This window comes from Cyrtonyx montezumae, unplaced genomic scaffold (assembly GCF_038088225.1).
Source record: "Cyrtonyx montezumae isolate F1298 unplaced genomic scaffold, pur_monq_1.0 scaffold_10, whole genome shotgun sequence".
NCBI classification, from domain to species: domain Eukaryota; kingdom Metazoa; phylum Chordata; class Aves; order Galliformes; family Odontophoridae; genus Cyrtonyx; species Cyrtonyx montezumae.
The window spans coordinates 40,680,408-40,708,215 of NW_027071826.1; the positions used below are offsets into that span (position 1 = coordinate 40,680,408).

At 41.2% G+C, this 27,808-nt stretch overlaps 1 protein-coding gene across 6 annotated transcripts; it reads right to left on the reverse strand.

The window, feature by feature from the left end:
• Window positions 1-25,571, reverse strand: CTTN (cortactin). 6 transcript variants are annotated; one of them, XM_065755032.1, is made up of 17 exons: window positions 25,451-25,571; window positions 22,927-23,010; window positions 22,425-22,498; window positions 20,989-21,118; window positions 18,495-18,605; window positions 17,786-17,840; window positions 17,182-17,292; window positions 16,252-16,362; window positions 15,552-15,662; window positions 14,199-14,309; window positions 12,429-12,484; window positions 11,352-11,421; window positions 10,693-10,829; window positions 3,343-3,432; window positions 3,059-3,248; window positions 2,350-2,421; window positions 1-1,783 (listed from the first exon to the last, which is right to left on the reverse strand). In XM_065755032.1, the coding sequence occupies exons 2-17, from the start codon at window positions 23,008-23,010 to the stop codon at window positions 1,647-1,649; spliced, it is 1,650 nt and encodes a 549-aa protein (XP_065611104.1). In that variant the 5' UTR covers window positions 25,451-25,571; the 3' UTR covers window positions 1-1,646. The 6 variants fall into 6 exon arrangements, with proteins under 6 accessions (XP_065611104.1, XP_065611107.1, XP_065611106.1 ...); XM_065755035.1 differs by lacking the exon at window positions 18,495-18,605; XM_065755034.1 differs by lacking the exon at window positions 16,252-16,362 and having other exon boundaries at window positions 25,451-25,569.
• Between the last annotated feature and the right edge of the window lie 2,237 nt (window positions 25,572-27,808).

Consider the following 27,808-nt stretch of genomic DNA (forward strand, 5'->3'; position numbering starts at 1 on the left):
TTACATGCAAATGGTTCAAAAAGTTTATTGAATATTTAATTTACAAAAATCATATCTCCCCCATGAGGTGTTCTATGCAAAATTGGATCAAATAAACTGCATATAAAACCCAACCCTAGTAATGCAAATACAACAGAGAAATGAGACCATGGAAAGGGAAAAATATATATAATCATGAGATACACATGACATTCATTAAGGATTGTCCCAACCATCCAAGAATTGGTTCAACACAATGCCTTCCGAGATACATTATATATTTTACCATTTTATACAGGCCTTCTATATTCCATTGGTCCAAATTTACAGTTTATAAAACTCCTTTGCATTCTTTCTTAGCTACCATACCGGTTCTGCTTTTCTCATTTGATCAGAAGGTGGAAACAGACAGTACATACATTTAACACGTGCACTATTAGATGCAACTTACTATCTTTGGTAGGGACCCTAAACCTGCAGTAAAATCAGCTTTCTAGAATGACAAAAAGTTCAACTTCAGTTTTGGCAAAGAACAGGTTTAAACCCAATGTTTAGGAAAACGTTACTGGCAGTTTCTGTTGAACATGTAAAAAAGGACAGATGCCTCTTTTAAAGATTAAAAACTAAGATTATTTATAAGGGTTTAAAATCAAATTATTTGTATTAATACCCTTCAACTCAAGAATAGTTACATAAAATGCACAGCAGGCCTGCCTGTTTCACTGTATGAACAAAGGATGCATCGTACACAAAACGAGTGCAATTCCATCTTGCCTTTTCTCCTCCCCTTTAAAGAAATTAAACTATTCCTGAAGGTTGTCACACAGACTCGGATGCCAGTTTTCCTTTGAGCAAGTAGGAATTTCACTGAGAAATTCAACACTTATAATTTTTTTCAAGTTTTCCTGTCACAGAGGGGAGAGGAGTTGAAAGAAAAAGCAAAGAAATTCAGGACAGTCAGTGCTCGCGTGTTTTGCTGTTACCCTCTGGGATAATGTGAAGAGAGGGTGCAAACTCAGGGGGAAAAAGTAAAAAGAAATCAACGCAATATCCTAGAAACTTCACTTTAAAAGATAAGGAAAAAGTAACCAGACTGTTTCCTTCATAACATTAATATTCAGTAAATACTGGAGAGTACTTGATTAACTGCCATTAGCTGTAACTTTCAAGCGATCTCTTTGCTTTTTCACAAACTATCTAGGAAACAAAAGGAAAAACATTATGCCCCTTCCCAGTCCTGCCCACCCCATTTGCTTAGTGGAAATGCAAATAACCTGCACAGCCATGATTTTCTGAGCTGAAAACGTTTAGTGGAAGACTAACTAGACTTAAACACTAGGTAAATCTGCTCACTTATGAGTAAACATGCAATATTATGACAGACAGCTAATTGTCCTTGGAAAGGCTTTTTTATGACAATTGCTAATTTGGCAGAGAATGTTTCCAAATGCATGAAAATCATTTTAAGAGCCTTAGTGAAGAACCTAGTAGTTACAATATATTAGCAACTTCTGTGGCATAAACATTTTAAAAAGCATCGGCAGAGTATTAAATATAAAAGCAATATGTATATACCCCTCCATTCTCAGAAAAGCAACGTGATTTGTAGTGTATTAAGTCAGATTTATTGACTGGGGAATTAAGGCATAACCAGCAGACAACAGTCTCTATTGTCTCAGCTCCACGTAATTTGCTGGGAACAACCCGTACCGGCCTTTGCAGACACCCCTCCACCAGCCATCATCTATCATCTCTATGTTTGTGATGATGTCATCCGGATCAAAGGAGATCTCGTCATCACCCGCTGGAGAGAGAGAGCAGAAGCAGCTCAGTATTCACACAGGACTGGTCCCACTATATTCTCATTTATAGCACACTAAAGGTACCGTGAACACTCGTCACCTTCCTGCCTCCCATCGGGGCTTGTGAAATGGCACTGGACAAAGACAAGCAGCACAGACAGCTGCTTCCTCACCCTCAGCACTGACACCATCGTTGGTTCCCATCCACTATATTTTGGGTGCATTTCTAACTCAGAGCAGTAATCACTACCTAACACCCTGAGAACCACTCTGCTTTCTTGAGCTCTCCCCAGATTTCCCCAGAGGAAATCTTAACTACTTACACCAAGGGTATAATATGAGTGTTAACACTTAGTTAAAGAAGATTTTTTAGAAACAGTAGACGGCAGTTTTCAGAAACGTCTCAATGTCACTGTTAAATCACTGTCTGTCCTCTTAGTAAATATCCATAATGCTTCACATCTTCACACATTACAACGAGAGACTACAAGATGGTAGGAAAAGAAAAAAAAAAATCTAGATTCAGCTTTCATAGAGTTCTCACAAGAGGAACGAGAGCTCTGCTTACCAGCCTGATAATCATAAAGAGCTATGGCTGTAATTCCGAGTTCATTTTCATATTCATCGTAAGTATTTTCTTCTAAGGGAGAGAGAAAAAGAGAGAAAAAAAATTAAAAGCATAAAGCATGCTACCTATCACTCTGAGGTTTTTTTCTGTGATATTCCTCCTTTCATTCTAATTCTAAGGGAACAAACCATGAAAGATTTAAACAGTGCTGATGCACCTTCTGAAACGGATTATTTTTACCTAAATCACATACAATTAAATCCTGACAGGAAGTGTTCTCACCTAGGCATTTAATACAGTAGAAAAATAAAAATTATTAGCTTTATAGCACTGGAGAATGTGACAGACCAACAAATGAGCACAAGATCAGCATGTAAGAGTGCTTAATACAAATTGTTACGTGCGCACGTTTGGGGGCGTGTGTTAAGTGATGTGTTCAGAATTTCCAGAGCAAACATAATTTTTGTAACCAGAAGAGGCGAGAAAAACAGGAATTCAAAAGAACTGTATTCTTTTAGTGCCACTAGCTTATTAGTCTTACCTTCATCTTCTAACTGAAGTTTGTTGGTGGGGAATCTTCAAAGCCCCAACAGACAACGACTTCAGAATACAAGGGCAGTGTGATACTGGCACAACTACTCATCAGGTCACTCCCCAAGGAGCTAAGTCTTCATCATCAAAGCTTTCACATCAGAAATGAATACTCTACCTGCTTGGTAATGGTCTCCTGCCCCTGCCACTTCATAGACTGTCTCTGGTTCATATTCTGCCTCCCGCTGACTCACTGCTTCTTGGTAGTCTGACTCGGTAGTTTTGTAGCCAGATCCTGGCTCTTGTGCAGCTGAATATGCTGTGCTAGAGTTCTTGTAGGCAGACTCTGCATCATAGGAAACTGCATCCTGAAAAACCAATTGGTGCAGTTGATCAGGATTTTCTTAAGAGGGTCCTACACTTTGGATCAAAAACTAGGAACTGAGAGGGATGGCAACAAACCTGGTAGACAGGACTTGAGGGTGTCTTCGGTTCAGCTGGCTGTGCAGTAGGAGATGGTGGTGGAGTTTGTTTTTTGGCTTTAGCTTGCTCCTTAAATGAAGAGAAAGAAAGGCTTCAGTGTAGCTCAGTCACTCTTTCACGAAAGAACAAGAAGCAATCCTTGAATAAACAGAGGTAAACAGCATATTCTGAAATAAACTGGAGCTGGGAGCAGAACAGACCTGGACTGACTGCGTCATTAGACCTGCATGGGGTTTAAAATGGCTATAAAACAAAGTCTCAGCAATACTGCAAAGCAGAGGAGGAAAAAAAAAAGTAGAATCAAAAAGCGCACAGTATGTATGGATACATGAATTTAAAAACAGAGTACACAATGTTCTCTGGCACATTTCCACAGGAGCTGCAGGGTTTCTGGGCTCAATACATTCATTCTGTTCATTAGCTGATTGGGTCTCGTGTACCATTTTAGCATAAGCCTGGAGAACCTGAAGCCCCCATGTTCTAATTATACCACTGATTTATTGTCCTTTATGAGAAATGATCCTGTAAACTCCTGCAGGTATGCCAAAAGCCTGCCAAAGGGGAAGATTGAATAGCTCATGCAAAATTAAATTCTATATACTGACAATGAGGGGGTTCAGATGTTCAGAAGAGTTCCACGCATTACAAATGTGGCGGAGAATGGGACTGCTGAGAGTAAGGAAAAAGTGAAGGTTTTTCAGTCTTTAGTAGTCAGACCAGTTACCCTCAAGGTACTCAGCCTCCTGTCCTGGAAGCCCAGAGTGAGGAACAGAATAAACCTCCCACTATTCAGGTGGAAACAGTTACTACTCCTCCTCCTCCTCCACCCAGAGTGTCACAAGTCCTTGGGGTCAGATGGATTCACCTGAGGATGCTGAGGGAGCTGGTAGACAGGATTGCCAAGTGGCTTTCCACCATCAGTAGTTGTCAACCAGAGAGGTCCCAGATGTCTGGAGTCCTGCCAGTGTGACACCCATCTATAAGAAGGGTTGTAAGGAAGATCTGGAGAGCTGTAGGCTTGTCAGCAGACCTCGGTGCCAGGAAGGTTATGAGTCAGATCATTTTGAGTGCAATCACATAACATATGCGGGACAACCAGAGGATCAGGCCCAGCCAGCATGGCTTCATGAGAAACAGATTTTGCTAGGTCAACCTTATCTTTTATAACTTAACTAGGTGACCCACCTGGTAGACGAGGGAAAAGCTGCTGACGTAGTCTACCTAGATCTCAGCAAAGTCTTTAACACTGTCTGATAGGGAGCTGCTGGGATTGTTCAGTTCGGAGAAAAGGAGACTCGGGGAAGATCATATCACTTTCTAGAATGACCTGAAAGGAGGTTGTGGTGAGGTGAGGGTCAGCCTCTTCCCCCAGCTAACTAGCAAAAGGACAAAAGGGAATGGCCTCAAGTTGTGCCAGGGGATGTTCAGGTTGGACATTAGAAAGAATTTCTTCTCAAAAAGAGCGACGAGGCACTGGGACAAGCTGCCCAGGGAAGCAGTGAAGTCACTGTCCCTGGAGGTGCTTAGGGAAAGGACAGATGTAGTACTTAGGGACATGGGTTAGTGGGTGTCAGTTGGCAATACTGGTGGTAGGTGGATGGTTAGACTGGATGATCATGAGGTCTTTTCCAACTGTAATGATTTTATGATTCCAAATAAAAACAGTATCACTGTACTCCACGATACAAAGAGCAAGAATCTGAATCAAGTATTCTGGCACTCCAACGTTTCACACTGTGCCACCTGTGAATCAGTGGGCAAAACCACAATTATCACTGGGAAGCCACTCATTAGGAAGCCTGAATACCACAGCCCAAGAAACGCAACAAAATCACAGAATAGTTGAGGCTGGAAGGGACGTCTGGAGAACAGCTAGTCCAACCTCCCTGCTCAAACAAGGTCCAACAGAGCACATTACTCAGGATTGTGTTTGCTTGTGTGACTTAAAAAAAAAAAATGCTTATACTTCAAGACTGTCAGCTACTTATTTCACTTTGCTCCTCTTTACCACTGAGGAAAAGAAAATTGCGTATTTAGGGACAAACTTTCTTCTTTTTTTTTTTTTTTTTAGGAAAGGAAAGAGAATACAAATTATGTGCACTGTGCACTTCAGTTTAAGTCCATCAAGTCACAGCTTCCCAAAGGATTCTCAGGAGAAATCATAGACCAGAGATGAAATGAGAAGACTTCACTGCAAAAAAAAGTCTTCCTTTTCTTTGTTTGTCACAGCTCAGAAAAAATAACCTCAAACAAAGAAAGGAAAATGCATCCTGAGAACAGAGCCAGCTTTGAAGTTCAAGTCAAAGCTTATGCCGAGCTTTCTGGGAAGAATCTGTCCTAATGCCCTTCTCCTCTTTAACTTCTGCACTACAGATGAAAAAGTACAAGCAAAATGTTTATTGGAGCACAAATCTAAGTTTGGGGAGGTACAAACCAATATCAATCCATTAACAATATCGAAAATTGAATAATGAATAATTATTGAATCATTTCTCCTATGAAATGGGCCTCTACAATCCAAATTACTGCTTGCGACTGCCACAGCATAATTGCTATAATGCATTTAAATTGCATGGTCCCCTCAGGCCACCTTAGAGCAGTTTCTTCCACAAGGAAATGCTGTATATGAAACAGTATCTTCAATGGTTCTCTAAGGAGGCTAAATCATGAGGCATTTGACTCATTACAGTAGTTAAAGAACAGCTCCCTGAACACCACTTGCCTATGTGGCATATGTGAAAAGGAGAGAAGAAAAAGGATTACCAGTAAACAGGATTATTGAAGGAATGCAGTCCATATGTACATTCCCATTGTGGGAGGGTGTATGCCCACATACTTCCTTAAAGTGAGAGAACTTTCTGTATGAACAAGGAAGTTCTCCTAAAGAAGTAGCTTGCATAAATCAAAGGAACTCTGTGCCTTCACAAAACATGTGGATGGTGTACTTGCATCCCTCCCCTTTCAATGCTCAGCTTACGGGTGAGGGGCACAACAGCCAGGGCCATTTCAACTTCCCTTTAACCTCATCTCCTTCCCTCAGAGCCTGTAGAGCCAAACCAGGGAGACAGTCAGTCTGGAAGAGCATTCATCATCTAGTTATGGTAAAATTTAAATGCCACCAGCTTTGGGAAAAAACTTCCAGTGTGTCCAGGCAACAGAATATCTGCTGTAGCACAAGAAAAAAAATCAAGCATTATGGCTAGAATCTGATCCATACTTACAGCAAGAACGACAGTAAAGACAGAAAACCATTCTGAGAAAGGGGGAAAAAAAAGCCCACTGACTTATGAGAGCTGGTGTTACTGCACCAACTCTTCTTGAGAACTGTTCCCACAGCAGGAGGAAACCTCAATGAAAAAGTTGAAGTGGGAAACAAAAGCCCAGCAGGAGAGCTAATGGAAAGGCTGAACTTCCCACACACTTTCCAGACTACAAACAGATAAAATGAAAGGGGAGATAGAGCAATGATAATACCAAGCAGAAAGCTTGGCCTTCTGGCATATGAACAACCAGTCACCTCCTCCTTACCAGTTAGAAAAAATGGCTCTGACTGGGTTGGAACAGGAGGACTCTAATGGGGTGTAATTCAGCACTGATAGCTTGAAGAGGATTATTTCAAGATTGAGATGGGTGAGACAAAAATCATTACACAGGGCAGGCTGAGTGAACTGAGTAAGTCCATATGTCCAGAATGCTCCATTTGGGCAGTTTCAGCACTGTACTCGAGAGTAACCTTCAGCACAAACCTTCTCTCAAAAAGAAACATCGATACTTTTATGGCAGCTGTGAAACTTTCAAAACACACACGGTCAACAAATGGCCTACAGAGCTTCAAACAGGTTAACTGAAAAGACCTAAAGGTACTGGTCATCTCTGTCTGAGAACAAAGCAAAAGCAGTGACGATGGAATATATACCTTAGAGAAGGAAATGAAGGAGTAGGAGAAATACTGAGAAAATCAATTTTCCTTAGGAACTGATATTTCTTAGCAATTCTCAGCAGTAAGTGGGAGCGAGGGCTCTCCAAAGTGATCCCATGGATGCAGAATAGCCTTATTAACAATGAAATACTTCCAACATCCATCATCCTGCCTCGTGGTCCTTCCTTATCAGAAGAACTGTTAAATATCTGCTACATTAAATCCTGCAAGGAAAACAATGTCGCTGCAAGTCATAAACCATAATGCTGCCCAGATCCAATGTGCTAGTGGAAGTAGATAAGTGAAAAGAGGAGCAAGATATCTTGCAGAAGAAAGAAGCTGCACTTTCAAGAACAACTTACACCCCTCAAGGCTGCCTCCAGGCTGTCTCCAAGAACTGACACCAGAGCTGACAGACTAAAGCCTTCTGACTGTGACTGTAGTGCTGATAGCATGGACAAAGACTCAGGAGGATGAGGAGTGAAAAAAAAATCACATGGCTGGGGGGAAAAAAAAAAACATGCCAGATCTAGATGCTGGTGATGTGTAAGCTTAAATAGACTGAAGCATTCTGGGAACATCTGACAGTAGCTCAGGAGCACTGACAGCCTGACAATGGCTAGAGAAGCTGCGGGGTTACCAGCTCAAGCTACACCAGAAGATGGCGGCGATGTACTGATAGCACTTAGAAATCATTTCAGTGAGCAAATGCCAAGGCGTTCACTTTTCTCATCTGAAGAGCTCCTGTAACAACCGCTCAGGACTGACACATCTCAGCTTCACTGCTCCAAGAGGGGAGCTGAGAGACTCTCCTCAAAGAAAATATTCAACCTCTCTTCTGCATGGCCGAGTGCTGGAGACTGGTGCCAATGCTGAGAACAACGCAGAGCAGTCCGAGCTGCCTCATGCTCCAAGATCAGCAGGCTTGCCGATCTTATCAAAAGAAAGGACCGACTTCTCAACTTCAGATCTTTCTTTCTTCTTCTCTCAGCTTTAAGAAATTGGCAGATGCTGTGTTGATGGTGTTAACATGTTTTTCCCAAGGACAGTAAAGAAACCCAAACAGTGCTGTGGGAAGGTATTTAAATTTCACAGCAGACAGAGATGAAGGGCAGCATCACAAGAAATCACTGATACACAAAGACCAATTCCCACTCATCTTGTGATAAACATAAACAGTGAATATATGCTTGTACTGTGCATCTTGAAGCCACAATGCAAAAAGATGTCGTAAGCTGAAAGGAAAAAAAAAGAAGCAGTTGCTTTGATTGGAGAAACCTGATCCATCCTATAAAGTAAGATCCATCCTATAAAGCCCCATTCCAAACAGAAGTAAAAAGGGAGTTAGCAGCTTTTCAAAGTCAAGCAATACACAAAACACACAAGCCATGCTTTTTCAGCACAGAAAAACTACAAAGGTATTTCAGAAGCAGTACTGGTCTGCACACCTGTGGTCAGCAGAGCTGAGAAGTCAATCACCAAATCAGGCAAGGTGAACTAGCCATCCTATTTGGTACTACTAATTTTCTGCTTTTGTGTAGTCATGTAACTGCTTTGCTGGCATAGGGCATAAAGTGGATGAGTAATATAGATAAACACAAACTATGCTGCTTTAGGCTAGTTTAGTTGATGTGAAGTACACGCAGGTGTCACTGCAGTTGCATTTGTCTTAGTCTAGGAAGATCTGAGTTATCTTATGCTAATGTCATATAGTTTTTCTTACAAATAAACCAAATTATTTACACCAAAGTTAAAGTAGTGATGAATCAGACCATGCTGGTGCATTCAGATGAACATCACACCCTGGCATCCTGTAACAGCTTCCTGCTCAGGGCAGTAGATACCACATGTGAAAAAGCAGTCACTGGGCCCTGTCTCACTTGTTATTAAATGGAGGACTGAATAGATTTGAGAAAACAGCTGATGGTCTTTCCTGGATTTCATGTGTCACATTGAGAATGTTGAGGTAATTTCATATGCAAGAGAATTAATTGCAGAAGTCTGCAGTGGATGACATCCATTGACTCTCAACGACATAAGTTACATTTGGGGAAAAATAAAAAAGAGGGGAGGGACAGAACGAGAGGAGGGAGGAGTGGGAGGAACACTCCAAAATCAGCTGAGAAGAGTAACAAGGATCCCAAAGAACTACTCACTCTGGGACTCTCCTCAGCGCAAAAAGTGGCAACACTGAAGGTGATGAGGATGACAGTTTTTGCTGTGCACCTCCTTGAGTTGTACATAATTTTCATCAAAATCTGTTCTCTCTCTCAGCTCGTTATTCCTGCTTGTGACACTACTAGCTGGAGCATGCTAGTTGAGCATCAGTGTTGCACACAAGTTGGCTGTTAAGTCTCAGAGCAGAGGAATGGGTAGGTAGCGTTTACCCAGTGTTTAAAAGTGTTTACCTTTTTTGTGCACTGTGCTTAGTCTTCTATTTCTATGAAGCAAGAAGGGAAGAAGAGGAAAACAGGGACTATTCTAATGCTGCTAACAGCTGCTTCCCAGCCTATGCCGGGACAGTAAGTACGTGTACTTTTAAGTATGAGGTCATGAAATCAGAATAACAGCACGTATCCATGGGGAAAATGCCACAGAGGCTCAGGACAAACACAGCTTGCATGAAGGGTTAGAACTGCAAACAGGCAGCCCTCAGTATTACTGACGCTAAGGCACTTCAGGCATCATGTAACAAAGCAAATGAACTAGACACAGGACTAGTCCTTCCACCTAGCAGCATAATGTCACTAAATATGGAAATTCTACAAGGCAGATAAGACCTATCTTCTGACTAAACATCCCCTGGAATTATTTTGGTTACGATTTAGATGCAAATCACTAACCTCTTCAGCATGCTGATGCCAAAAAAGTCACTTTCTGAATTCCCAAACCAAGATTTAATTCATCTTCAGAACATTATCCCGCCTCATCTCATGAGTACAAAACACCAAATGGTGATATACCTTCATATTCAACAAAATTGATTCCAAGGAAACAGCATCACTGCCACCTTACTATCAACATTCAGATGACCATGAATCCCTCCCATACAAACCTCCTTCAAGCCCAATGGAATCTGGTATTACTAAAAGGCAGAAATATGGCAATGCTGAAGCACAGCAAGGTCAGGCTACAGGGATTAGCAACCAAGACTAGCATACTTATTTTGAAATAGACTAGATATAAAAATGATGCACTATTAGGTATTACTCCATCACCATGTTTGACGTCTGATATACATACAGTGGTTGGTTTTGCAGATGAGTAAAGCACAGGCAGAAACACACACAGAGCTTTAAAGCCTAGCTGTAATAAGGGAAAATATATTTACTGGAAAGATTTTTTTCCTCATAGCTTTACACTGAAACACACTAGACATGATACTCAAATAGGATTTGAGTCCTACTGACCTCCAGTTTCCTTCGAGCCTCTTCCTGTTCTTGTTTCTCCCTTGCCATTCTTTGTGCTCTCTCAGCTTCTGCCTTCCTTCGGTCTTCCTGTTCTTTTTCCTTGGCTAGGTTTTCAAAGTTAGCTCTGATGTTAGCAACTGTAGCATTAAAAATAAAATAAGATGTTATTGCTTAAAGTTCTCTATAACAGTAGTGTAGAATGAATTTATGGTAAAATTTCTGCAAGGATTAACCACGTTTTTGCAGGTTCTTCTCTTTGAGCTCACGGCCAACTTAAGAAAGTCATTCTTTCTTTCCCCCTCTCCTTTCCTTCTAACCCAAATCTCATCTACCACATCTATTTAAAAACCTCTGGAACACTTTTCCTTTTCTTTCTTTTTTTTTTTTTTCTTCAAATGACACGTTCTCTACCACCCTGCTTTCCTACTCGGACTTCTCTCCACTCTGATGCTCAGTATTTTCTCTCCTTCAGTTATATCGACCTTCAAAGATAAAACAAAACATAACTTCTGACAGGAAAAGATAGACACTAGCTGAAGTTGCCAGTGATCTGTACATACAACAGTTCCCTCCTTACTCATCACAATTACATCAACTAACAGCCTGGACTTCTGAAGATTATCACCTTCAGAAAAAAGGATATGGGTACCATGTCTTACCAGCTTCTATTGGCTTAGTTTTCTGATATGCTGAGGCTGGTTTCTCAATATCTTCAAACGTTGAAGCATTCTATTGTCAAAGAGGAAAAAATAAGTTTAAAAAGGTACAAATTCATAAAGACATTTCAGACAGTTTCAACCTGTGATATGTTTTATTTTGGTATTGTCCCTGTAGTTTTTGTGTTTGATTGTTTGTTTTCACAGCGCCAAAATAAAATCAGGAAGAATTAAAACTTGACAAATCAAATAACTGTTTCTGTGATGGAAACTCTGTAAGAGTCTTCAGGGACAGACTTAAATACATTCAAATCTTATTAAAAAGAAAGCGTAGTTTACGAACAGATGGCTCATCAGAACTAAAGATGAGGCAACATCTTAAAAATGCATTGTGTAGTTGTTCTCGTTCTAATCCACACAGTGTTTTTTTATTAACATGAATTTAAAAAGGAATCCTACTGACTTTCAAACTCTTCTATTTCTCACTTTAAAACACCTTATATGAAGCTGAGAATATATTTATTTAGAAGGGAAACTTCAGTGTGAACTTCCATTTTCCAGCTTTTTAAACCTAAAAACTGAAAGGCAGAAAGGAGGTATATAGTTATATACCGTCCACTGCTACAGAATGCTAAAATTTCCATATAGAGAAGGCGCCTGATAAACAAAGTAGGCAAAGTTGGTAGATACTGGGCACCTGTTTTAATCAGCCCACTAAAAAGACATTCTTGAGATATAGCTAGCTCTTAGAAAACATGACTGAAACTGTGGAAATAATGGATAATCTTATTCTTTCATTACAATTTTGCAATTCTTTCATTTCATGCTTCAGCTTTCCATACTCCATACATCTATATTTATGTATACATAGACACACACTATACATATGAACACACATACATAAGTGCATAAACTAGCATCAAGCTCACTTGCTTGTTAAGGACTTAGGAAAGCACGGACAAACTCCAATGATAGACACAAGAAGAATCTAGAAACAAAAGAGCTGAACACTACAGATCTCACCAAACTATTTTTTATCCCTATAGGTTATTTAAGCCATAGCTATTTTAAGTAACTTACCTTATCCATCCGATCCTTCTGCACACCATATTTCCCCCCAAATCCTTTTGAATAATCTAAAAAGCAGGAGAAAAGGGTCAGTGTGGGGAGCTTTCTGTCCATCTTTCTGCCAAATGCAAATAGCCATTTCAAATGCAAATAGCCATTTCAGCTGCATGCAAAGACAAAGTGACAGCCACCAAAGAAAATGCAACTTGTTTTTTGATGCAGAAAGGATACATAACCACAAGAGCCTTCAGGTACACCAGCAGATGAGAGACTGCGGGCCACATGCATTCTTTGGGTAAACATTAAGCTGAGGACTGATAAGGTATCAAGCAAGGAGTGAGGGATGAGCCCTTCTAATGCATCACTTCTGTAACACAGCCTTTCACAGCACCAACTTTTAGCCCTCTGCAGTGATCATAAAACCTAAGTCACTTCAGCTTTGCTCCAAGAGTGACATTCAGTCTTTGTTGACAGAGGTGGCTTTTTTTCCTCCTTAACTTCTTAAATTCTAAAAACTGCAGAAAAATTTAACAAATTTCATGTTCCAGTAGTTTTGGTTATGATACCCAACCAATCGATTTGAATGTCACTGGTAGTAACTCCTGCTATCCCTATGGAGAGGGGCAGTTCCAAGAGACAGCACGACTGCGACAACCCTCCACCACAGGAACAGGGTGGCCCTGCTGCTCTGTACCACCTGCAAGCTGCACACTCATACTCTCACCCATTGCTGACTCCAGCACTTGCTCCACTCCAGAAGTGGTTAATTCACTCACAGTATAAAAAGAAAGAAGTTCTAACAAGAGCAGCTTTCCACTGTTTCTAGTGGATTGAACTCACAGTCCAGCAAGGACCAGAGCCAGCAGAAGAAGCAAGAGTGTGAGGCTGAGAAAACACCTCTTTCTGGTGGCAATGAGCTGTCGAACTGTCTGTAGGAACATGCACTAGATCTGCAGATGGACAGGGTTTCCTGTACGTCCCTAAAATAAAATAACAACTACTGCTTTTCCTGTCAGACCCAAAATCACTGGGGAGTTGCAACCAGCTATTTTAGCATAGCACTCGGGGTCTGCTAACAGCAGATCGGACACTTAAAATCTGAATTTGTGTCACTATAGCACAGGAAAATATTGACTATCAGAATGAACATCCTCATTTTCTTCAGCTTTGTATGTATTTTCAGCCAGAATAAATATACTACACTTACATTTTCCTGATCCAGACTTCTCACTTTAAGATAACGGAAAACCAGGAATTCATGGTTTGTACCCCAACTATTTCACAATGAATAAAGAGAGCATTATAACAGTATTTGCTCACCCAAGAACCACAAACATCCCCTACTTCTTGTTTTAAAGACTACAATTACATGACCTTGCTAAAATCCATTGCTTCTTAAGGGTTACATGCACGGTCCTCATCTGAATATTTTTCTACCAATTAATCTCAGGCAAAGTTTCACATTTAGGCTTTAGAACTGGTAGGCATATCATTAACATCCCACTAATTAATATGTTGCTACTATCACACTGTATGTATAGGCATTAACTGAATGCATAATGCTTTAGAGCTGTTAACTAAACACTGGATATCCTTTCCTGAATACAGGCTTGTTTCGTTTTAACATTTTCAGAATAAAATGGAAGAATGTTGCTAGATCATGTAGGAACAGAAGCGCAAGAAAGTATCTGCACATTACTAGATTCAATCTACATAAAGAACTATTTAAGACTGTGTGAGAAGTGGTTGCACTGTTGAGAAAGTAACAAGTGAAAACGGTGCCTTGTTGAGATTCATGCTTGGCTAGTTTCTCCTTGTAATCAAACCCCACAGCAGATGGGTCCTGCCTTTCTGTCTGTACACCAAATTTCCCTCCGAAACCACTCTTATAGTCTGAAAAAGCCACATGTAATACATTAAAATGAAAGGAGGAAAATAAAAAAGTTTAGTCAGAGACACTCAAAAATCATTTTTTGCAATATTTCTCAATTACCAATAACTGAACAGTTAAAAAATTCTCAACACACTTTTGAACAAGTAAATTCAGAAGTTTCCACTTGAGACTAGGAAGAGATCAATGCAGTTTATCACACATTGGACACCATCCTGCAGTCACATAAAAACAGCAATTCTGAACATTTTTCATACATACTGCATAATGTACTCGCATTTGATCGACATTCTGAACACAAACACACACAGTATATTTACCAAAACAAAACAGGATACAAGAGGATTAGCAGTTAAGGATGAAATGAGCTTCCTTCATCACCATGGTTAACACCCTAATGCTACACAGCTGACTGTTTTAAGATGCATTTAAATAGTGTCCACAGACTCTAGCCATCAGATACCCCTGTACAGCATTGTTTAAAGGCAGAAGCAAAATTCCTGTTGTTACAGCATCTGGAAGAAAAAACACTCTCAGCTAAGAGCTGTGACCATTTTTGACTGCTGCCTTAAAACAGCCATTTTAAAAAATTATATAAAATGAGGGCACAAAGCCAGGGCTTCAGGTAATAATCCTCTATCAGCAGATCTAGAACACCCAACAGAACAATATTTTGAAGATCACTTTTAATTCAAGAAATTTTAGCTTAATTTTTTTTTTTTTAAGTTAAAGACTGATGAGAAGCAGGGGAGCAATGGTTGTTTTTGGAACTTTTCTTCTGGGCACCAACCTTTCATGGGAATAGATATCTCGCAGGCAATGAGATGGGACAGCATTAGATATTAGATTACCTCTTCATGGGAACAGGGGCATACAGAACCAAAACCATATAGGCAGATGATTTGCGAAGGCCCTCATGGAAAGTACAAAGAAATTGCTAATTTGTGGCTTGTACAAATCAACTGATAAAGTAAAGAAAATATCCAGGCTACCTGCAGACTTGTAAGGCTTCTCCAGTGAGAACTTAGCTAAGTCCGAATTTTCAGGGACTCAGAAGCAGATGTGTTTAACCTGCTTTGCAGACACCAGTACAACCAATACACAGCAACAGTTCAAACACAGAAAAAGGAGATTTATGTTAGCACTGTAAGACTGTAGCTACAGATACCAGGGTTCACACGGGGAAGAGAAAAGTGGGTATCAGGGAAGATAAAAGAGCGGCTCAGAATCTTGAACTGATATACCTTTCTGGGATTCGTGCAGCTGCACTTTCTCCTGGTGATCCCAGCCAAGTGCACATTTGTCTTGTCTGTCTGTCTGCACACCAAACTTGCCTCCAAACCCCTTCACATAATCTGTATGCGTGAAGTTTCAGAAAACATTAATACAACTTATGATTGTAAGCAGTGCTTAGAAAAAAATGGCAGACATATTACTGGGTTAGTTGCCCTACTGCTAATGATGCTTTCATTATTTTTCCCCTGATACACTGCCTAAGCCAAAGTAAACAACACCCGTTTGGTAACTCTAGGACCACAATGCAAGGAGGCACCAAAAATCCAGTGCACAGCACATAGACTCAATAATATTTGGGAACTTAAAAGAATTTGATGCACTTTGTATCTCAAGCCATAAAATACACACATATATATGCATAATGTAGGTATGTCAATAATGAAGGATTTGATACTGCCTCTGAAGACCACAGGTGTGTGCAGTTACACACTTATTGAAATAACACCCATGAGGGTGTAACATCCCTTGGAAATCAGACTGTGAAACTCAGGGACAGTTTCTAGTGCTACCTTCTACATCTAAAAGAAATAGAAATCTGCATACACAAAAGGCAAACACACATTTACCACTACCAACAAAAATTATGTCTTTCTAGATTGGAAAGGCTGATTGTTTTGAACCAGTATTTTTAAATAAGATAATAAAAACCTTTCTGTGATTCATGTTTTTCCGTTTTGCCTTGATATTCAAAGCCAACAGCACTTTTGTCCACTTTGTCCTTGTCAACACCATATTTACCACCAAAGCCCTTGGAATAATCTAGAGATAAGAGTGAAGAGTTTTGTTTGTAAGTGTTCAACAACAAAATGTTACCTTGAAAAACTGCGACAATCAGATGCACTAACATTAAATTACTTATTAAAAGAAGTACTGATGTCCCCTGTTAATTATGCTTCAGGACACTGAAATCATAAATTCTTCAGAATACATTCTCTCAGATGGAAAATAAAGTGCCACCATAGGCATTTCAACTACAAAGTGATAGCAGCAGTTCTGTTACTTAACTCCTTAACAAAATCCTTAAGACACTTACAGGAAAATGAACTTCAAGAACCATGTTGGCAACAGCCTTACTCTCTCACTGAGAGTATTTCTAGAGTGCAAATATTTCTTTGAGACAAAAAATGGATGGCAAAAATGTCAATTGTTCAATAAAATACACAATTTTTTTTAAATCAGATAATACTGGGTTGCTAATGATGTTTCCAGGCATAATTCCCAACTCTGCTGACTGATAAATGTTTTGTTACAACAACAGCTGATTCTTCTAGAAACGCTCTGCTGTGGTTAAACTGCTCACAGGCTCAGTATTTTAATGTATAGCTTTTCAAAACTTGACAAGAACCGTTGACAAACCTACATGCCCTGCCTCCAATGTACTGTCAGAAGGATCATCAATTAAGATGAGTTATAAACTAAATTTGGGGCTTCTTTATGAGAGGCCAAAGTCTGCAGCAAATAAAATTGTATAAAGTGTTAATTTTCAGCAAGTTATGAGTACAACAGATGGAGAAAAAAAAAATTATAGCACTGCCTGTCATGAATGCCTACCATGTCAGAATGTGAATCTATACTCACCTTTTTGTGACTCATGCTTCTCAGTTTTACCCTGGTAATCAAATCCCACAGCACTCTTGTCCACCCTGTCAGCTTGCACTCCATATTTTCCACCAAAACCACTTGAGTAGTCTGCATTGAGAGCGAAGAACAAGAAAAATGAAATGAAACTTTCAATACAAGCATATTCTAGAAGTTAATGTGGAAAAAAAAAATCAACTTATTCCAGCACTGAAATAAGCTCTTTAGCACAGGAAACCAAGTTTAAAATTAAGTTCAGAAAATAAAGAATGCAGCAGCCCCGTAGTTAATACTTCCTCTTAAATCAGAGTTCAGTAAAGTAAAGAACAATTGCTACTGTAAAATGTTCCAGAAACTTACTTCTACGAGAGAAGACTCACGATGACACTATTTTCTTTAATTAAAACCTCATAAACTCACGAAATTGCCATAAAACTCGTTTGTTCATCTTCTCTTCCACCCAAATCTCTCCATATTTGAATAATTGACAATGATATACTGAGGCCTCGCTAAACAAGATCCTTGACAAACAGTAAAAGAATGAAAATCTACTCAAGTAACTGAAAAAACATGTATTACAGAGGCAATCACCTCACCACTTTACCTTTTTGGGAGGCATGTTTCTCAGTTTTCCCCTGGTATTCAAACCCAACAGCTGACTGGAAGAGAAATAAAAATGCACAATGACAAAATGTTAGATATTTGTAGAAAAACTGCTTACACTTCAGGGGACAAACACCATGGAAAGTTCCTGTGTTTTTCTGTTTTGTTCAGACCTTTCATTTTGGGTACATACATACACACTTAAAATATACAAGCCACACTCACTTACACCACAATCAATACATGCTTTTGTTTTTGTCATTTACTTCCAAAGTGTTATCAGCCAAATACCATCATCTTGCCAGGTTCAGCAATTTATTACAACAGAAGCTCCATACAACAGAAATGCAGCACAAGGGCTGTTATGTGCTCTTGGCATGGCATACCAATTATCTTGCACAGTAGTTTACACTGCAATACAAGACAAAGCTTCCCCAAATCCTTCCATCTCTAGCGGTCACGTTGATTTTAACGTCACCAAAAGAGCACACACCAGCTAAAAGTCATATGTTAGCACCTCTTTTCAACTATACTCCCATGCTATTTCTCATGCTCTTGTTTTGCTTTAAACAGAAATGTATCTCCATGATAGCTTACTGCAAAACTTTAAACACAGCAGGAAGAACAGGCATGGTAATTTTTCAGCTGTAGATACAGAGTGATATACTTGGCTACTGTGAGTAGCTGTAGTACCAGAAGAAATTGCTCACCTGGTCAACTCTGTCTGTTTGTAATCCAAACTTGCCTCCAAATCCTTTCACAGAATCCACTTGGGAGCAATGCTTAGAAAGCTTTGACTGGTACTCATGTCCAACAGCTGACTAAAAGAAAGTGGAAGTTCAGAAACAGGCAGCAGTTCTGTATGCAGGAGAAAATGTGGCACCAGGCAACAGAGCTAACAAACATGCACCTCTTCCTTCCAAAACCACCTTCCTTGTAAATCACTAGTCACTGAGGAGCCTATAGGAGGCTGTCACCATGCTACCCATACAGCGCAAGCAAGAGAAGTGCCAAGAGTTTGACAGCAATGACTGTATTTTACGGACACTGTTTTACACACTGAATTTTTACCTCAAACCACAAGCCTGAAAAAAAAGAAACATATGGGCAAAAAAAATCTTGATGGTGTCATCCAAAACAGATAAAACACCAACATTTCAGCTCCACAGCCCCCATCTGTGGCTGGAGTGCAAGCTGAATGCAGCAACCCCCAGGAGCAGGCATGTTGTGCTGCCACTGGCTTCAGTTAGGGCAAGAGGATATGTAATTACATACCTGAAAGAGCATCTTCCCCTGCTCACAGATAACGCTTTCTAGTGTTACCTTAACCTAGAGGCCTGGATGCTCTCCTAGCTCCTGGAATCAGTGCTGGAGCTATGCACCTTGGGGGTGCTGTGTACTACAGCAAAGTGCTCTTCTGTGGCCAGCACCAAAACTGAGCACCAGCCAAAGAAACCTGCAATTTGCCACGTCAGTCTGACACCTGAAACTGCTACTCACACATGTACAATCACCATGTCTAAAATCCATGCATAAGTCGAGGGAGGAGGAAGAGAGAGGATTTTACACTATTTGACAAACTGAGGTAGGTAAGGTTAACCATGTTGTCTTTACACAACATTGGAAAAGGGAATTCCTTACAGCACTTCATTACATATCAAGCATTGTAACTTATCCCTTATTTAAAATAAAAATATATATTTAGGAAAAAAAAAACATTTTTCTTCAAAATCTGTATGTCAGAGTAAATTACCCTCTTAATTCCCCAGTATATTCTGGGAATATTCTGCTATCTTTTAAGTCAGTGATGGGGGACTAGCATACGGAGTTATACAGCTTTTCATTTTAGGACAGTATCACAGTTTTGTCCATGGTTTTCTATGGCAGCAGAAAGCCTTCCATCAATGGGAACATCTCAGTTTTAGAACTATAGCTGCAAGTAAGAAAGCTTCATTTATTAGATACTAAATTATGAATGCCTCCCACCAATATCATTCACATGGACACAGCCATCAAGTTTTTCCTGATGGTTAATTTTGGCCTATGGGAAACAGGTACTTGCTTTTGTTTCTTCTCTCTTTTCTTTTTCTCTCATCAACATGGGAGAAGGATAAACTGCTGACATCAGAGAGCTATGCAGTTGCAGAATAGGTCTCAGGGTTGAATCTGGTGAGCAGCTCCTCTCCCAGACTCATGGATTAGGTTAGCCTATTTCAAAGGCAAAGGCCCACTGAAAATTATACAGCAATTTACTCTGAAATATGGCGACCCAGCAAGAATTTAAGGCTGTCCAATTACTAGAAGCACAAAAATCAAATTAAGTAGGAATATAAAATCATTCATATTCAGGAAACAGCTTGGTTCTTATTTTAATAAAGTGTGCAAAAGAAACTAGCCAGGAATTGATATGACTGTCTAATGATCACACAGCTAATGGAATTACCTTAAAAATTATCATTACTTTTGTTACTAGAGTGTGACTTAGCCATCATGCCCTTATGTAAAGCACTGTCATCTGACTGAAGTACAACGATTCTTTAAATACTTGAATTACTTTTCACTGTTCACACTCTATCACTGTTTAAGAGAGCTACCCTCTAATTTAAAAGAAGCAGCACGCCCTATTCTTCGCTCTTTGGCAACCTCAAGATGCAAAGAAGAGCTGGCACATCAGTGAAATTAAAATAATGCCAGATTATTCACGCATGAAATACTTTCTTAATTAGAAATACACATTTAGAAACCTGAATTTTGACTCCAAAGGAATTCACCCAGGAAGTAAGAAAGCAGACCTGCTCTAAAGACAGAGTAAGCATTACACACGCACGGATCTACTGAACATCCTAAAACTTCCCCTCATCATTCACAGATTCCTAATTTGCCACCTGAAATAACTGTTCCTCATACTATATATGCTTTAGTTCACCTTTTCCTGTAGTAGAATCTTAACTAGAAAAGAGCACAACGTTCTGCCAGACTTGTGTGCTAGCTGTCATACGCAGCCTTGTTACGGCACTACAAAGGTGACGCCCTCAAAGTAAGCCACTGCTATTTTAACTTATACCATGACCTGAGCTTCTACATCAACAATTCCAGCAAAGTGGGAACTCAACCAGCTTAGCTCACTCATGTAGCTGTGCTGACCACCCCTGAGGTGAGGCATGACTTTTATTGTCATCACCCCAGGAGACCATGCAGACTTACTTTATCCATGCGATCTTGTTCGACGCCGAATTTCCCTCCATAGCCATGGGAAGCTTTTGGTCCTGTTTCAAGCTCCTTCTCTTTGATGGTCTGGTGTTCTTGGAATACATTCTCTCTCAGCTGATGAATACTTTAAAGAGAGACAATTAAACAGCAAGATTTACTAAGAAAGGTTCAGAAGATAATTTCAAAAAGATGCAAAATGAATAATAAGTAGGTAGTTTAGAAGACAATTTATATTTTTGAAGTCCTCCCCATTTTCCAGTTTAAAGAGCACCTCTTCACATTCTGAGAAACAGAATTTGTTCGAGTGTAGAACGCTGTCTGTGGAGAAATGCTGGTTTTAAGACTGTCACATAGAAGAGTATTTTGCTATTTGAAAAATATTTTAATCCATTGTCATTAATTCATGTGCTTCAAACATATTTTCTTCTTATGTCCTAATTTAAATTCTTCCAAGCACTTTGTATTTACATGGCAACTTTTCAGAATAAGGAACATCTCTTATACAGTCCCTATGGTAACAGGATTTTGATTCCAAACAAGCATTTTGGACGCAGCTGTAAAACCAAATAAGGATGCAAGGAGACATTCACTTCTTCCTCCTCAGGTGTTCTCCTGCAATGCAGGAATGAAGCTGTGGTAGCACAGACCATGCACAAGAAGGACAGACCCAGATAGCAATCTGTATCTTAAAGCACTTCCCACCTGATACTGAAGTGTCCCCAGCACAACTCAACCAGCAGATGTCAGCGCTGCTCTCCACAGAAGGCAGAGCACAGCTGATGCCTTAAAGCAAGTCACACTTAACGACATGTATTCTCAGCTTTTTAAATGCAGAACTGGATACTCAAGAAATTCAAAATCAAAATCAAATGGAGGACCACAATCACGTATTTCCTAAATCACAGACATCCTAACATTGTTCTTAAGTCAAGTCTCAGGCACTTTTCGTGAGGAGTATGAGATTCAGAAGAAAGACTGGTTCACGTTGCCTTCGTGATGCATTCATTTTTTGAATCTGTCACAAGGGTCTATCTGGTAATTTGCCAGACTTTTTTCAATTTGGTTGCAGTTTTCTAAACAAAGCCTGAGAACTAAGAGACTAAATCTACCCCTGAAGTGTCAAGTGCTGCTGCTCAGATCACCCAACACGAATCCATGGCAGCACCCAAAAATAACAAAGAAACTTTCCAGACACAAAGAAGCAGGCAAAACATCACTGCCAGTTAAAAAGGCAAGATTTAAGAGTTCTTACATCATAGTTCCAACCTTAATTTCAGATCTGAAGGTGCTGACGTAGATGGAAGATTAGCAATATGGCAAATAATCAGTCTTCTACAGACAGTCTTGTTTTAATTATGAAGAGAACATGAAATGATTAAGAGTTGCCTGGGACTGTGGCTATTATTAGATTTAAAAAAGAGCTGCTTTACTTGATGTGCTCCTGATGGCCGGATCCTTTCACAGTTTTAGCCCCCCAGCGCTGCTCTTTCTCACTCACATCATTCTGCAAAGGACACATAAAAAGTGTTAATAACCCCAAGATGTCACCAGTCATTCACAGCAAAACCTGACAGAAGTCGGCAAGATCCAAGAGTCAGAAAACCAACTACTTCTGCTTTCACTTCATCTCTGCTGCGAGCCCTATGCATTTCCTATTGCTGAAAGCACTTTCTATCCGAAGAAACTTCTGCTTTAAATCATTCTCAAGCATAAGTGACTGATTTAAATCACTTCCATGCAGACTTCCCTGCAACATCCAAGCATGACAAGATAGCTTTGTTCATCCCACACAGAAAATCCTAATTCTCTCTTCTTCCAGGAAGATGCTCCTACCCGTTTGTCTTGTTCAGATACACCCAGCCCCCCCACCCCCTGCTGCAGAATTTCTACATCACACAGTTGCAGTGAATCGATGAGATCTGAAAGCTGTACCACAAAGTCAGGATCCGTCTCCCAGTCATCGGCTCCATCATCCTGGCTGACAGCAATGGCATGGCCTGCAGTAGCCTTCCACATCTGCAACACCAGAAGAAGTACCATCACACTCCCATTACACGTTTGGAAGCTGATGGAAGCACAACCCAAAATTCCCAACAAAAGACACAAACATCAGCTGTTTCTGCACTCAGGCTCTCTGGCTGCTTGAAGCACCACATCCTTAATTTTCCTCCAGGCACTGCAGAAAGGTCAGCAGCAGTAAACAATGAGATTTTAAAGGCCAAGGAAGTCTCTCCTTGTCCAAATTAACACATGGTTTTTCTTTGCTCACTGGTAGCACTTTCCACACCTCTGCTGACTTCTTTTCAGGCAGCTCTCCCACTCAACATCCCCTCCTGAGGAATGCTGCTAATTCCAGACCCCGTGCACATGCTTAGGGCATAGCAGTAGCTCTTTTCCACCAGCCACTTGTAGTGAGTATGGTGTCATGCTCCACGCGCTGCCTCTGACGCGTACTGAGTTACAAGAAATCCAAACAACTCTAAGAATTTGCATACAATCTACATGCTCGTCCACTTGCTTGCAACAGCAGGGTATGCAAGTTGCTGCATTTCTCAGATAATCCCCTGTGAAACATGCAAAACTCAGCACCGTGGTTGACTTACGGGAGGAACAGAGGGCAAGTGCTGGTGTGCTGACTACAGGAAGCAAAGGGCAAGCAATAACATCCCAAAACAACAGCCAGAAGACTTTGGGCTATCTCCCTTTCTGGAAAGATTATACCCGGTAGAGTATCAGGTTGGGCACTTAATTAACACTTCTTAACATGACCAGGGAGCAGAGTATATCACCTGCCTGGTGCTGGTAGCTGTATTTTACAGACATTATTCTGGAAAAATTAAATATACACATGTACACTTCTAAAGAGCCAACCAAAGACAACAACAAAAAGCTTTCTGTTCTCCCAGCTTTTTTGGATTCATGAGTCAGAGGAAGTATTTTGCTTTGTTACTGAGCCACTAGAGTACAGTTCTCTAACATTCCACCGTCCTGCCTACTTACCTGTATGTTTTTAATTAAGAATACAAGGATTATTAACATGGATTATCTCTTTCACACAAACATAATCCAGAAGCTGGCATGGAAATCCCCCTTCACACATATAACTAATAATTCACAGTACAGTGTATTCTACAACAACAAAAACCCCTTGCTCTACAGGCTAACAGAATGAACTGATGGGTGAGTTTTATGGACCATATCAGAACTGTCAGGACTGAGAATAAAATCAAAAGTGACTGAGAAATAATCAAACCCATGGAAGCAAACCACAGACTGGGCCGGGAGGGGTGTGAGAGGAGTGCAGAGCACACCCTGACAAAGCAACAATACAAAGAGGTATGTCTGCTCTCCTAGTTCAGGTCTCCCACCTCCAAATTCCTATGGCAAGTAAGAATTACCATCTGATGAAGTACTTAATAGCTAGAAAACATAGAAGACAAAGTATTTATAACAAAAACCTTTAAAATGTTGGATTTCTGTCATTCTCCTCAGAATTTCCTCACTCTACCCTACCATGGCTCAGCTTCTCCTACTCTTCACGTGATCTTCACTAAAATCAAATTTTTCTCCAAGATAGAGCTGGAAAGCAGAACCACTCAGCGATACAAGCTGACACGAGGCACAGACCTTGAGAGCTTCACTCACAGCCAAACACAATCATAAGGTCCTGCCACGCCCTGCCACATTGCACACAGTGTTGGGACCTGAAGCATCCTGTACACATGTGCAGGGCTTCTCTACCCTTCCAGGGCAGCTCCTTTCCTGAGCTGTGTAGCTCAAGAGCTCATCTGACTTTTCATCTTTCATAATTCAGCTGTGCTCAGTAGCACATGAGCTAGATCTTCAGGTCGGGATTTCTCTGCCTCCTCTTTGGGTTCTTACAAACAATAACGAAGAGAAGGTGGAATTCACATGCACACCCAAGACCAGCAGAACCGCCAGGCTTTGATTTAAGCCAGGCATAGAAGACACCAACACCCATCCCCGGCCCGAGTGCCACCCGAGGGCCAGCTGCGAGCTGGCAGGATCAGGCCCACTTCCCGCAGCATCCCTCCCCAAAGCAGGATGCGGACGAACGTGATCTGCCGGTGAGTCAGCGACTCACATGGGCAGATTTCTTAAGGAAAACCAGAACGTTACGCTTCCAGCGGGCCGACGCTAGAAGCAAGCTCGGAATTCATCGGGACACCTCCAGCCTTCGCCTTACCGTGACCAATGGGAGCAAGCGGACCCCCCAGAACCGCTACCGCCGGGCAGGGCACAGGGGAAGCGGGGCATGCGCTGCCCAGCACCGAGACCGTCCGCGGGCACCCAGGAGCCGCACGGGGCCTTTGAGAGGATGCCCGGGCCGGCAGCCCCATCCCGCCCCGCCGGGCCCCGCGTCCCGAGCGCCGGGCCCGCACCCACCGTTCCTCGGGCAGCCTGAGGGCCCCGCGCTCCCCCGGCCGCCGCTCACCCTGCTGTCCGCCGGCTGCCGCGGCCCTGCCTCCCGCGGCGCTTCCCGGGCGGACGGCGGCGGCGATTTCCGCTTCTCCCGAGCTCCCACTTCCTCTTCCCGCACGGCGGGGCGGCTCCAGGTGGGAGATGGCCGCCCGCCCCGCCCCGCCCCGCCCCGCGAGCCGGGGCGCTGCCGGAGCCGGCCTGGGCTCCTCCTGTGAGCGGGGACGGCGGAACGAGCGCGGGCCGCCGCTAAGAAAAGGCCGCGTCTGGAGTTTTGAGATCACGTTAAACATCCGTTCAGTTTACGCTACCGCCGTTCTCTCGTTCACAAGGGGCGAGAGGCCCACCCGGGATTGCTTACGAGGGGTACGCGTTGAATAGGCGCAGAAAACAAAACCCCAATCGGCATGTTTTAGAAGGTATGAAAGCAAGGCACTGCCTTCCCGGCAGTGAACTATTGGCCCGCGATTCATAATCTTTTGGGGAGGGGGAAACAGGAGGAATGACATATCTAGTGGAAAAAATATACTCACGCACACAAGGTGAGATTTTAAAACGATCCAGTGAAACAGAGCTAGCAAAGTTTTGGAGCCAGGAATGTGTCTTTCCAGCTCCTCCAGTCACATGAGGGCGACCAGAGCCAGCTCAGCATCAAAAGGCTCAGCTCTTCCTATCTGAAACAGAACCTAACTCTGTATTCAGTAAAATTCAGAATGCCATCACCTGAAGTTAGCCAGTGCAACAAAACCGTGATCTTGAAAAACGAAATACACTTTCCACTTGAAGGCAAGGTAGTTCCTACATTTAACAAAAGCATCGTTACTCAACTAATCCTTCAAATCCGACACTGTACCTGAAAATTACCTCTGCTTCCCCCAGACTAATTAGTTCCAGCGGATCCCATAGCAGCCCCTGCTCTTCTGAAGGCAAGAACCATTTCAAAGGCAGGCCAAATTCATCAGGGCTTCAGGCAGGTGTAGACCAAGCACAAACTCAGCTTTGAATCACCCCCTTCTCTGTCATGACAAATTACTGCTGTCCATCAGACACTGCCAAAAAGCAACTTCTTGTCTTTTAATTCTAAAGTGGTCAGCAAAGAGAGAGATGAAGGTATAGTATCTGTTCATACATTACCTGCCTTCTGAACATGAAAAAAATTGAAAGTTTAAAAGTTCTCAGATAATTCAGTTGTCTCTTTATTGCAGATAAAAAGAGTTCTCACATTTTAAAACACACATTCTCATAGCACTTTACAATTGAGGCCTTTAAAGACATTTGGCATTGACAGAAAAATCAATGAATCAAGATTTAAAGACTATTCCATGTGCCTTTTACACATGCCGTTGCAATATATTCTTGGTGAGGTGTTATTAAAACAAAGAAGTGTTTTTCTCAACTTCTCTGGGATAGGGACAGCTTTGCTGCGTAATTCAAAGGAAACCAACACGCAGTTCTGCAAGTTGGTGAAAGCTTTTTCTATCTCACTCATTTATTCAGGCTGTCGTATGGATTCCATTGTTCCATAACAGCTTCACAGCCTTAAAAGTAATAACAGTATTCTCCCATTTTAGCAGTCTGTTCTGCATTTCCACTTTTGAGAACCAACCGTACATGACTTTGATGTGGTAGATGTGTTCAGCCACCAGAGACATGCTATTTTTTCTACCTGTTTGGCTAAACAGTGAGTCAAGATTTCCTGCTGCAGTTTCACTTCAGCTTTTTTTTCTAGAAAGATAGATTTGCAGAAAATATAAAAGTCTGCCACTTATCAGGCAGCAACACAAACAGACACTCATTACTGAACGACATTTAAAGCACTGATCACAGTATTTCCATCCCAGGCATTGCACATCCTGCTCTGGATGCAGAGGACATGACAAAATACACTTCGATTACTCAGCAGGTTTATTTTTGTCTTCTCTTTTGCACGAGAAGTGCTTCACAATGTATCTTCATTGAAATAAGCAGCCCTAGTATGACCCAGGCTTTCATCCGTCCCCTGGACTCCTAGGCTTCTCCCCAAATAGCACTACTGTCAATTTCATTCTATTAACAAAGCAACTGTTTAACAAAGCAACTGTTGCTGCTATATAGGACAGCTCTTCAATTTTCATCACACAGACCAAAAGACACTGAAGTTATATGAGTTTCAGTCGGAGGGTGTTGTGGGGTGAAAAAAACAAACAATAAATCATAGCTCTAAGGACTGGAAGTAGGCAGTAAAGCCCACATTTTCTTCTGAAAACTGTCAAAAAAACCCTCCCAATACAAACTTGAACAATTCCCAAGAGAAAGACATTTCTCATGTAAAAATCTTTCTACTGGAACAGAGAAAAAATCTTCATGTGAAACAAGATCTACGGGGCAGCAAAAA